At 46.3% G+C, this 11,734-nt stretch overlaps 1 protein-coding gene across 1 annotated transcript; it reads right to left on the bottom strand.

Moving 5' to 3' along the window:
* Positions 1–2,599: 2,599 nt before the first annotated feature.
* On the bottom strand, positions 2,600–11,406 carry LOC118095364 (keratin, type I cytoskeletal 12). Its single transcript, XM_035136571.3, has 8 exons — positions 10,729–11,406; positions 9,174–9,256; positions 8,852–9,008; positions 7,104–7,265; positions 6,890–7,015; positions 4,729–4,946; positions 3,862–3,926; positions 2,600–2,898 (listed from the first exon to the last, which is right to left on the bottom strand). Exons 1-8 carry the CDS (start codon positions 11,245–11,247, stop codon positions 2,795–2,797), a joined length of 1,434 nt encoding a protein of 477 aa, XP_034992462.3. The 5' UTR covers positions 11,248–11,406; the 3' UTR covers positions 2,600–2,794.
* Between the last annotated feature and the right edge of the window lie 328 nt (positions 11,407–11,734).

The following is an 11,734-nucleotide window of genomic DNA, read 5'->3' as shown; positions in this document are numbered from 1 at the left end:
CCTTCACCAGACCCTTTTGGGATTGTGGGAAAGTATCTTTCTGACACTTTCCTTTTTGCCTTTCCTTTACTCTATTCCAAACTTAAAAATGGAAAGCATAATGCTGGTGGTCAACAAAATGGGTTTAAAGACTCTCTCAAGGCAAATATTTTTTTTTTTGTATAAACACCGACAACTGGGAAAGACTGGCCTGCAAGTGCTCCAATTGGAGAACAGCCTTTACCAAAGGTGTCATGGGCTTTGAAGACGCTCAAACTCAGGACAAAAGGAAGTAGTGTGCTAAGAGGAAGGCACACTTGGCAAACCCTCACCATGATCAGCTCCCATCTGGAAACCAATGTCCCCACTGTGGAAGGATGTGTGGATCCAGAATTGGCCTCCACAGTCACTTATGGACTCACTATTAAAACCGTGTTTATGGAAGACAATCTTACTCGGCTGCGAGTGATCGCCAAAGAGAAAGGGCTACAGTTGGGTGTGATCTGTGTTGTAACAGTGGCTACCGGAAGCCCAGGATTTTTTACAGATGACAGAACAGCTGCTTTGGTGATTGCTTTTGAGGAAGATGCTTCATTATAAATAAGCCAATGCATGCGAAATTGAAATGATCACACTTCCTCTTCCTACCTTCCCTTCTTCTGTTGTCTCCCTGAGTCTGTTTCAGATTCCAAACTCCATGTCTCTAATCTGTCCAGAGTGCCATGTAGCTAAGTGACACTTTATTGATACATAACTGTAAAAGGAGCCTGCTAGAGATCAGGCCAAAGGCCCATCTAGTCCACCATTCTCTTCATACAGTGCCCTCCCCAGATGCCTGTGGGAAACCCACAAGTCGGACCCAAGCACGAGAGCACTCTCTTCTCCTGTGGCAACTGGCATTCAGAAGCAACTGTGGAGGTACGTAGAGTATCACCATCATGGCCAGTAGCCATTGATGTGGAGGCATCTATGATCTGCATAGGCTACTAAGCCAAGCAGCTACATCCATGCCATTTGGTAAAACGAGTAATATGGAAATTTGCACTGCAGCCTTGGCTGCTCAATAGTATTTTGCATTGGAATTATGTCATAGTGGATGGGATTGCCATGCATATGCTGGCATTTGTCACTGTGAACACCATGTAGTGTGAAGTGTTAGTTGCAGCTCCCAGTTGCATGGTTCCATGACTCCCCCGTTGCAGAGACGGCTCTCCCCCTCACTTTTTGCAGCAATTACATGGTGCACAAATGGGACACAGGTGGCGCTGTGGGTTAAACCACAGAGCCTAGGGCTTGCCGATCAGAAGGTTGGTGGTTCGAATCCCCGCGACGGGGAGAGCTCCTGTTGCTTGGTCCCAGCACCTGCCAACCTAGCAGTTCGAAAGCATGTCAAAGTGCAAGTAGATAAATAGGTACCACTCCGGCGGGAAGGTAAACGGCGTTTCCGTGTGCTGCTCTGGTTCGCCAGAAGTGGCTTAGTCATGCTGGCCACATGACCTGGAAGCTGTACGCCGGCTCCCTCGGCCAATAATGTGAGATGAGCGCTGCAACCCCAGAGTTGATCACGACTGGACCTAATAGTCAGGGGTCCCTTTACCTTTACCTTTACCTTTACATGGTGCACAAGTAACAGCTGTATAGTCTGTGCAAAGCTTCTGCTTGGCTTGGGAAGTGTTCGTGACTTAAGTAGGCAGTGCTGCAGGATGTTTTAGATCAGGGGTCAGCAAACTTTTTCAGCAGAGGGCCGTTCCACTGTTCCTCAGACCTTGTGGGGGGGGGTGGACTATATTTTTGGGGGGGAAATGAATGAATTCCTATGCTCCACAAATAACCCAGAGATGCATTTTAAATAAAAGCACATATTCTACTCATGTAAAAACACGCCGATTCCTGGACCATCTGCGGGCCAGATTTAGAAGGCGGTTGGGCTGGATCTGGCCCCCGGGCCTTAGTTTGCCTACCCATGTTTTAGATGTCTGCTTCTACTTTTACTAAAATGGCCTGTCCACTCCACACCAGTACTGAACATGCTCAACTGGACAAATGGACTTGGGGGTGTGCTACTTGTCAAAATATCTGCCACCTGTTCAGTGCTCCCTGAATTTAAATACTCAATGGATCCTGTGTCTTGAGCCAAACATAGCTAAGGATTTAAAGGAATTAGTAAGTATCTGTTGACACCACAGGGCCAAACTACGCATTACTTCAATCACATGGTTTGCCCCTTAAATGCAATAATTTCCCTATTACCAATACTAGACATGAGGCTTTAATCAAGACTGAGACTCTGGCATGGGGTTAAGGGGACTTTAATTCTTTGCAACTTCCACTGTGATCTTGATCCTTTGGTGTTGCAAGAGAAAAGAAAAATCCTGCACTTAAGGCCTAGCCTTGTGCTTCATGTTAATTAGTTTGGCATTAATAGTTATCTAGTTACAGAGAACTATTGCTATTGTAGTGGGGAAGGGTTGCCTCTCTCCTGATGACTGTGCAGAGAGTGTCTCTATGCTTTCATGTGCTTGTTTATAGATGAAATTAATGCACACCATTAAAACGCTGAGCTTCTTGCTGCCCTCGATGGCTTCAGTAAGAGAAAGTTGGAACTGCGTGAAACTAGGTATGATATGCAAAAAGTAAAAAAAGGGTTTATTGAACTACCACAGCTAAAATAAATCAAGATTTCAGAATGCACTTTGATGATTTGCTCTAAAAAAAGAGGAAAGAAGTGAGGAGGCTTTTCTAAAGAAGAAATTTCTCTTGGAGGTTTCCTGTCTTGCTGCTTTGCCAGGACATGGTAAAAAGGGATTCTTGATGGTTATTTAGTCGGCTTCTCTTCAACCGATTTGACCTGGGACGAAACAACTCTGCCATCAACCATTTCTTCCACAATCGTCTTCACCATTCTGGTTTTCGTTGACTCTGTTTTTATATATAAAAAAGGAAAGCAACATTAAAACATAGTGTTTGAACAAGGCTTCAAAGCAGGTCCTCGACGTGCTTTGCATGATTGCTTTTCACGCTCCCATTTTTATACAAACAGGTAATAATCAAGCACCCAAGATACGGCCTGACTTTGCATTTTCACCTGCAAAAACTGGGTTGCTGCCAGTTCCCTAGAATGTGGGTTGATGGGAGTGAATTTGAACTCCAGGATGACTTTTCCCACCCACCCATTTCCTGTTCCCCAAATTGCTTCTCCATAACTGTCTTTTCCTTGCAGGCTCTTGGTGGGGGGAAGTTGACCTCCTGCCACTGGTGTCACTGCAGCTGACATGGAGGGATGGAGCAGGGTTGGGCTGTGTGGTTGAAGCCATGTGGGCACACCTGTAGGAGCACCAGATCAGAACAATGCAGCCCTGAACTAGCCTTTGAGCTGCCTGAACCCCATCTAGGTAAGCGGCAGCAACATTGGCGGCAGCAGGGAGGCTCCAAGACTAGGTTACTGATAGACACCATCACACATCAACAGGGAAGTGGGGTTATGCCTGCGGCCACCTCCCTCTTGCTACACCCAGGTTGCATGGCCCTCCCTGACAGCCACATGTTTTGCCATTGTGGTCTATGGTCACTGCTGGATGCAAATAGATGTCCCCCATGTGAAATTGGGTTGGGCTGTGGACACAAGAAAAGATGGACCCACAATAAAGGGCTGTAGTTCACTTGCTTCGCTAAGAGCAAACTGGAAAAGCCTTGCATAGTTTTGGGGACTAAGAGAGGCGATGTATTGTTGAAATGTGGGAAATAGGCAGGCAAGGAAATTTGGGAAGCAAGGGGGGGGAAAACAGGCGGGGAAAGAGGGGGTGCTTTTATGCATTAGTGAGAAGTTTGCAGCCAGACCTTTGGCTGTGCATTTTTAATATATATAAAGATATTTGTAATTACCTTTGCCAGAGCCTCCGTAACTCATAGAACTACTGTGGCTCGAAGATCCGTAAGACCCAAAACCACTGTAAAGGAAAACAATGTAAGTTGTTTTTTTAGTGGTATACTGTGCATCATTTTTCAGAGAGAATTTAAACATGACCACCAATTTATTACAGCCAGGTAATATAATGTGATGATAATTAGCTGCAGGGGTGCCAACTTGAATAAAATATTGGGGGGGGGGGCAGGAAAGTCCCGTCCTGCATAATCAATCATGATACATGGGGGGCACACACCACATGAATGGCAATACCCATCAATTTGGTGGCCCCTCAAATATTTTATGGGGGCGGCAAAGGGACCTTGACTCCTAGGAGTTGGCTCCTATGATCAGCTCAGATGAGTAATGGAGATCAGTTCTTTTTACAGCCCTAAGCAGATGAGAATCAGTACATGGAGGGAGGACTGGAATGGGTTGGCGCTGTCTTCAATGCACTGTGTATGTAGGTTCTGTGCAGACCAGCCCTCCCATTTGACCCATGGAGCTTGAAGGGTGGGGCCAGTAGGTGCAATCCAGATTCCAACCCTGCACATTGATTCTGCCAAATATGGAAAGTCGGTGGGCGAATTTTGACCAACGTAGGTCTTCCTCTGCATTTTGCACATGCAGATATTTAGAATCGCCTCCAGCTCTGCAAACTTTCTAAATACAAGTGCAGTCTGGTCTAATTTAACAAATGGCAGGTTTCCCATTCAGTACAGTAGAAGCGAATGCATCCATATTATGCCAATTGTTGTTGTGAAGTATTGTCCTTTGGTCAGATCTACAGGGCCTCATAATTGGTTCTGAGTCAGATCTGGCGATCTGTCATGTCTAACGCTTACCCCCCTTCTCCGTCCAGTAGGCGGCGGTAGGTCTCTATCTCCTGCTCCAGGCGTGTCTTGATGCCTAACAGCTGCTGATATTCTGCATTCTGGTTCTCCATCTCAGCCCGAACCTGCAGAAGCTGTTCCTCTAAGCCAGCGATCTGACCCTGTAATTGCGCGAGCTGGTCGCAGTAATTTCGTTCTGTTTCCGCCAAAGTGCCCTCCAGGGAATGTTTCTGTTCCGAAGGGGCAGCGGAAGGAAGAGAAGGGCGTAAAAATACAGCAAAATCAACAGAGATGGAGAAGTTCCAGCAAAGAAAATGAAAATTCTAAAAAACACTCCCATGGGTTGAATCCAATAAATAGCATAATGTTGTACCCACCAAAGTCATTGGGCAAGCGGAATGACTTCTGTTTGTGTGATGGAATTTCTGCTATCTCTTCTCCTGCATTGCCCCCCTGCAAATTCTGCTCTGGAGGGTTGGGGACACTCCCAGAGCAGATTGGGAGGTGTGAAGGGTGAAAATACGGGGAGGAAAGGGAGGGGAAGTTCTGTTGTGCAAGCGGAAGGCCTTCCACTCACACAGTGACTTCTACTTAAAACAGCCCTGTGAGAACTCTGCTTCTTTGGAATGATTCAAAACCCAAGAGTGCCTCCTTTGTGCTTCTGTATCTTTTTAGCACAGGCCAGCAGATTTATAAGACTAACACAAGCAACCCCAGACACATTTGCTCAGAGGTAGATCCCATTAGGTTCAATGGGGCTTACTCTCACGTACATGGGTATAGGATGGAAGTCTAAGTAAACTGCAGGCATATAACCCAAATTATGTGGGGGGTCCCCCCCCTCTTGCATCTAGATTACATTTCCTGCAGACATTGTGCAAAGCACCCCAAATGCATATGCCACTTGGTGGCAAGAAAACGTCTAAGTGGTTTACAAAAATATGAAATGAAACATTGAAATTCTTGATAAAAACTGCTTTAAAAATCCAAGTATTTTAAAACTTTTTAAAGTTGTTTAAAACCAACAACAGCTAAACAGAGATAAAACACATGTAACTGCTACATGTCTGGATAGCTTTGCCTAAGCATAGTCACATAAAGAATACAGAGAAGACACCTGTCTGATGTCAATAGGCAGGGAGTTCCAAAGTTCCGCACTAAAAGATCAATTTCTTACCACTGTGGAATGGGTATTATGTGGCACCTGTAACCGTGTCAGTTCTTCAGATTGAAGTGACTGAGTGGGCATATATGCTGCAAAGGGCTAACACCTTGAACTTGGCCTGGTAGCAGATGGGCAACCAGTCCAGACCTCTGAGCAGAGACGTCCGTATGCAGACAGGGTCTCCCTGCTGTTGGCAACCTTGCTGCAGCATTCTGAGCCTGGTGACTCCTCTGACGAACGCTCTCCTATTCCTCCCACATGTTGACATGATGATGGTTCATTATCACTTTGGGAGGGCTCAATATATGGATCAGCTCAGCAGGTGTGCTGAAATACCATTCCAGTATTTGCTGGAAGGCTTGCAAAACAAGATACTTTGCCAAATGGTGGCATCTCTCACTACATGGGAATTGGCGCACCCGGTTCTAAAGGACACAACACAATATTTCAGAGGTGCAGTGGATGGGGGGAAACAGGGGGAATGCAGCTCTGGGACATAGCAGGAGCAATAATGTCGCTCGCTGGAATGCCATGATAATTTATAGGCTCCACCCCCTTGCTCTGCTGAAGGAACAAAGTGATAACCAAAGTTTGGATAATAGTAGCATATAGATGGATGAGGAAAAGAGTCCGACTGCTTCTTCTTTGAGATGGGATTCCAAATTCCTGCAAACGATGACGCTTTTTGCAGGATTGCTTGGGTTTTGAACGGAAAGCGAAAGCTTGCGGTTCAGTTTCGTTGCAGCTCAAGTTGAATTCATTCTGTGAGCCCCTATTCTGTGGCTATCAAGTGACTCCAGTAAACTGAGCATTATGTAATGTACTGCTGTTCTAGGAGGGGGGAGTGTAGGTACATGCATTGACTAGAGGACTCTTTGGGTCCCTTCCAACTCTACGATCCTATGACTTACCTCCTTACCATGGGAGAGATCTTGATAGCAGCCTAATGTGCACAGCTGTAGCCCAAACCCTCTGAAAGAGCTCCTCCTGCTGCAACGATCCACTTACCATGGCAAGCTGGGCTTGCAGTTCCAGTTCCAGGCCTTGCAATGTGCGTCTCAGATCCGTAACTTCACTCTTGCCCGTGCTCAACTGGTCCACGTTGGCCGATATCTCCTGCCTCAGAGCTCCAACCTGGAGAACCAAGGAGAAGAAGCGTTAAGCAGACGCGGTAACTGGGTCGTCTCCTAAGGTTTTAGGCAGAGTTAAGAACCATCCTTGCCTGCTTGTTGAACTGTTCTTCTGCCTCTCTCCGGTTTTTGTCTGCAAGCTCCTCATACTGGGATCTCATCTCGTTCAGTAGCTTGGTGAGGTCAATTCCAGGAGCGGCATCCATTTCAACGCTGACGTCTCCGCTGGTTATGCCTCGGAAGCTCATCAGTTCCTGCAAGAGAAGCCCAGTGGGTTTTTAACAGCATGTAGCATGACCCAGACCATGAAAAGGGAACAATCCCTGGTGATGGGGTAGGATCCTCCACCACAGCGGAGGCGGCAGGCTAGTTTAGGAGAACAGGTCATGTGTATCCATAGCTCTGCCATCTGCTCAGAGGAACAGCAGGGGTAGGGACATTGCTGCTATCCGCCCCACAAGTTGCCTCGCTCTGCTTAACTGTAGGGCTGGCCCTGAAAGTAGGGTTGACATATTCCCAAAAGTTGAGCTTTTGGGGGGAACATCTCCCCCCCCCCAAAAAAAGTTTTGGGGCTTAATTTTTTTTTAAAAGCATTTTTCTTAAAAAAACAAAACAAAAACCACCCTAGTTGCCATATGTTCAGGTTTTCCCGAATATTTTGCCAATTTGGCAAAAATCTACCCAGACACCATTTTGACAGTCAAATTCCCTGGGGAAACCTGGACGCATGGCAGCCAGACCCTGAAAGTGCACAAACTTTCCCTGAGACCACTTTTAATGCGTTCTGAATGGTCTCTGTCTCAGTGTGAGCTCATTTGACCACTAGGTGGCAGATGCACCTGAGATTTGGGGATTTTCTTTGCCTTAAAAATAAATATATTAGGAGAGCCTTCCCCCAACTCCCTTTGGTAAATCCGGTCAGCACTGCATATATTTCTATCCACTTCGAAGCAATGCATTTGTTTATGTTAATGTTATTTTGCCACCTTCACTAATAATACAGTGCAGTTTCTCTAAAAGCAGGATTTCAAAATAAGGTGGCATCCTTCTTCCCTTTAGATGAGCCGCTTCTTGCTCTGACTCTCTGCTTTCCTTTTGCCACTGACCTGCCCCACACATCATGCCTGGGTCGAGTGAGATATGTGATGTCGGATCTGTTTCTCCCGTACGACTTGGTGAGGCTAAAACTATTTGCTTCCAGGGTCGGGGGGTCAGAGAATTCCAATGAAAACAGAATTGGGAGTGTAAATTGCCAATGTTCTCTTACTTGTTGGAAATCCACCTATCATGTGGAATTGATTATGCCCAATTTGCGTCGTTTTTCCTTTGCATTGAAATGGACATGGTGGGATAACACAATGACAATGCAATTCATGTGAATTTATAATCCTGCCATGGGGATTATTCACGAGATGAATACAGTGGTACCTCGGTTTAAGTACACAATTGGTTCTGGAAGTCTGTACTTAACCTGAAACATACTTAACCTGAAGCGAACTTTCCCATTGAAGTTAATGGAAAGTGGATTAATCCATTCCAGACAGGTCCGTGGAGTACTCAACCTGAAGCGTACTTAACCCGAAGCAAACTTTCCCATTGAAAGTAATGGAATGTGGATTAATCCATTCTAGACGGGTCCGCAGAGTACTTAAACTGAAAGTACTCAAACCGAAGCGTACTTAAACCGAGGTATGACTGTAATGTAGTTTGGGGTGGAAGACAAACTGCATCAGAAAGGAAACAGTGCTGCGTGCGACAAATGCAAGGTGGAATGGGGAAATGATGCCTTCTTACACCCTTATTCGAGGCACAGCAGCTTTATAAGCATGTTTCTACCTACCTCCTCATGATTCTTCTTGAGGTAGGCAAGCTCCTCATTCAAGCCTTCGATCTGCAACTCGAGGTCAGACCTAGTCATGGTCAAGTCATCCAGGACTCTCCTCAGGCCATTGATGTCACTCTCCACACTCTGGTGCAGGAACAATTCGTTCTCATACCTTCAAAGATAACGTAAGAATGAGATTTCAGAATTGTGGCAATTACGGTTTCTCGCTTCCTGCCGGCCTTCAGATAGCTGGGAAGGAGGTGGGAGCAAGGTGTACAACAGAGGTGCTGGTGTTTGTGCTTCCTTCCCTTTCCCTTGCCCAGAATTTGATGCTTACTTAAGTTTGAAATCATCAGCAGCCAGCCGAGCATTGTCGATTTGCAGAACGACCCCAGCATTCTCAATGGTGTGTCTAACAATCTGTAAGGACACATAGGAAAGATAGCTGCAGTAGTTTTTTAGGAAAAAAGCGAACAAACAACACCATCATCCCTAGTTCCTCTTCTTGGACACTTTACACCAAGGTCATAGAGTAGAGTGTCACGGACATTTCTTTTGAAACCATTTTTAGAAAGGAAGATTGGGAGGAGAAGGAAGAGGAGTCACATAAGGCAACCAGAAGAATGCAACAATAGTCCTGTGGGACGAGACCAAAGGCTCATCTTGTTTAGCCTTCGGTTCCTACAATGGGCATACAGCTCCCTCTGGGACATGAGAGCAACAACACTCTCCCTACTGATTCCCCAGATACCAGCATACAGAGGCACACAGCCTTTGCGAGTGCAGGCAATGACTATAGACCTTTCATTAATATTCACCATTGATAGCCTTATTCTCCATTAATTTCTCCAAGCCCTATCTAATACCATCCCCGTTGGCAACACTAGCTATATATTCCGATAGCAAATCCTGTTCTTTAGCAGTGTGTTGTACGAAGAAATTCTTTCTCTGTTCCTGAATCCCTCACCATTCAGCTTCCAGGTCCTGGTATTATAAAAGTGGTGATGGTGGAGGGGGAAGTCTTCCTATCCACTTTCAATTCATCATGTGTAATTTGATGCGTTCTGCCATGTCCCCCCTTGCTAGGGATGGGGGAAGAAACTGGACTGAGTTCACATTTAAAGGCAAAATCCACCAAATTGGCACTTTCCAAGGCAGGATGCAAACTGAAACATAGCTACCCTTCAAACTTTGCACTTAATTGAATTTTTCAGTGCGGTTCCCCAGCCATGTGATGTGCATGAAAATGCATACAGTAGGGGAAAGCATGATGAAAAATGCACACCTTCGTTAAAATCACATAGAAATGCATTATATCAGGGGAAATCGCTTCGTAGGAAGGTGATTGGGCAAAATCCGCTCAAAGATGCTGATGACTTTTCATGATAACCGGTTACTACTCACTTAATTTCTTCGCAAATTTAAGTACGCGATGGGAGGGGTGTGGATAGTGACGCATATCCACAGATTAAGGCTCTGCCGAGAAGGGTATTAAGATCTTGCCAGTAAAGCACACGTAACGTTCAGATGCCCAAGGGGGACAATTCATCAATGAAATATTGCAGACTATGAGGAATATTGCAGACTATGCTCCCTCTGAGACTTAATGGGGAGGAGCCGTAGCTCAGTGGGTAGAGCAATCTGCTCTGCATGCAGACAGTACCCGGTTCGATCCCCAGCATCTCCAAGTAGGGCTGGAAATGTCATTTGGCTAAAAACCTGGAAAGCTGCTGCCAGTCAGTGTAGACCATGCTGAGGTAGATATATCAATGGTTGGAATCATTATAAGGCAGCTTTCTGTTTCCCTATATATGGAACACAGAAAGTTGTTCTCGGTGGACGAAGCATTGACCAAAGTCAGGAAACTTTGCATTAGCGTCCCCACCACTTACTTGGTTCCGAAGATCTTCGATGATGCTAAAATATTTGCTGTAGTCTCGGCTGGTGTCTGGAGTGCTATACTTTGCGTACCATTCCTTGATCTTGCGCTCCAGCTCTGTATTGGCCTCCTCGAGAGCGTGGACTTTGCCCAGGTAGTTCGCAAGGCGGTCGTTGAGATTCTGCATGGTCTGCTTCTCATCGCCACTCAGGAGACCCCCTTCCCCTCCCCCAAAGCCCCCGCCCATGCCGCTCGCAAAGCCGCTCGCATAGCCACCGCTGCCAAGGCCGCCCCCGAAACCGCCCCCCAAGCCCCCTCCGTACCCACCACCCAGACCTGCACCCAAGCCCATTCCATATCCTCCACTAAGGCTCCCTCCTCCGTAACCACCTGCTGAGTAGCCTCCGGCAAACTTGGAGCCGCCACTAAATCCCATGCCGCTAGACAGTCTGACAGACCCTCCGCCACCCCCACCGCCAACACTGTAGGAGGAGAGCTGTCGGGAAGAGCCAGTGTGGACAGAGAGAGCCATGGTGTCTGAGCAAGAGGAAGGTCCTGTCCCGTGAAACAAGCAAGGCAAGCGGATTAGAAAGAGTGCATTGAGCTGGTGGGCTTTTAAGGTTTATATGCGGGGTTAGCCGGGTGTTTCCGCCCCGTCCTGGCACAGTGCGTCCTTTGCCAAGTCAATGCCTTCATAATTAGATAATTGTTCTGTCTAATTAAAAAAAAATGTCACGAGGTCCAACTCTGCAGAAATATGTATCCTTGGGTTATTATATTATGCCAGAATCCCAGATGGAATGGGGCCAAAACATGTTTTGCTTTCCTTTTTATCTTTGAAATTGTGATGAGCAAACCCTTTTTCGCTTTTCCTCCCCACCTCCTCTTTCTCTTTTAAGTTTGGTTATTATATTGCATTCTGTTCAACATTTCAAGCCCCCAGGCAAAATCTCTCTCAACTGAAAGAGGACGCCAAGCAAAGCGACATGTATAAACGAAACAAGCACTAAACTCTTGGG

This window comes from Zootoca vivipara, chromosome 12 (genome assembly GCF_965207765.1).
Source record: "Zootoca vivipara chromosome 12, rZooViv2.hap1.1, whole genome shotgun sequence".
In the NCBI taxonomy this organism is placed as follows: domain Eukaryota; kingdom Metazoa; phylum Chordata; class Lepidosauria; order Squamata; family Lacertidae; genus Zootoca; species Zootoca vivipara.
This window is presented reverse-complemented; position numbering and strand designations above follow the sequence as displayed.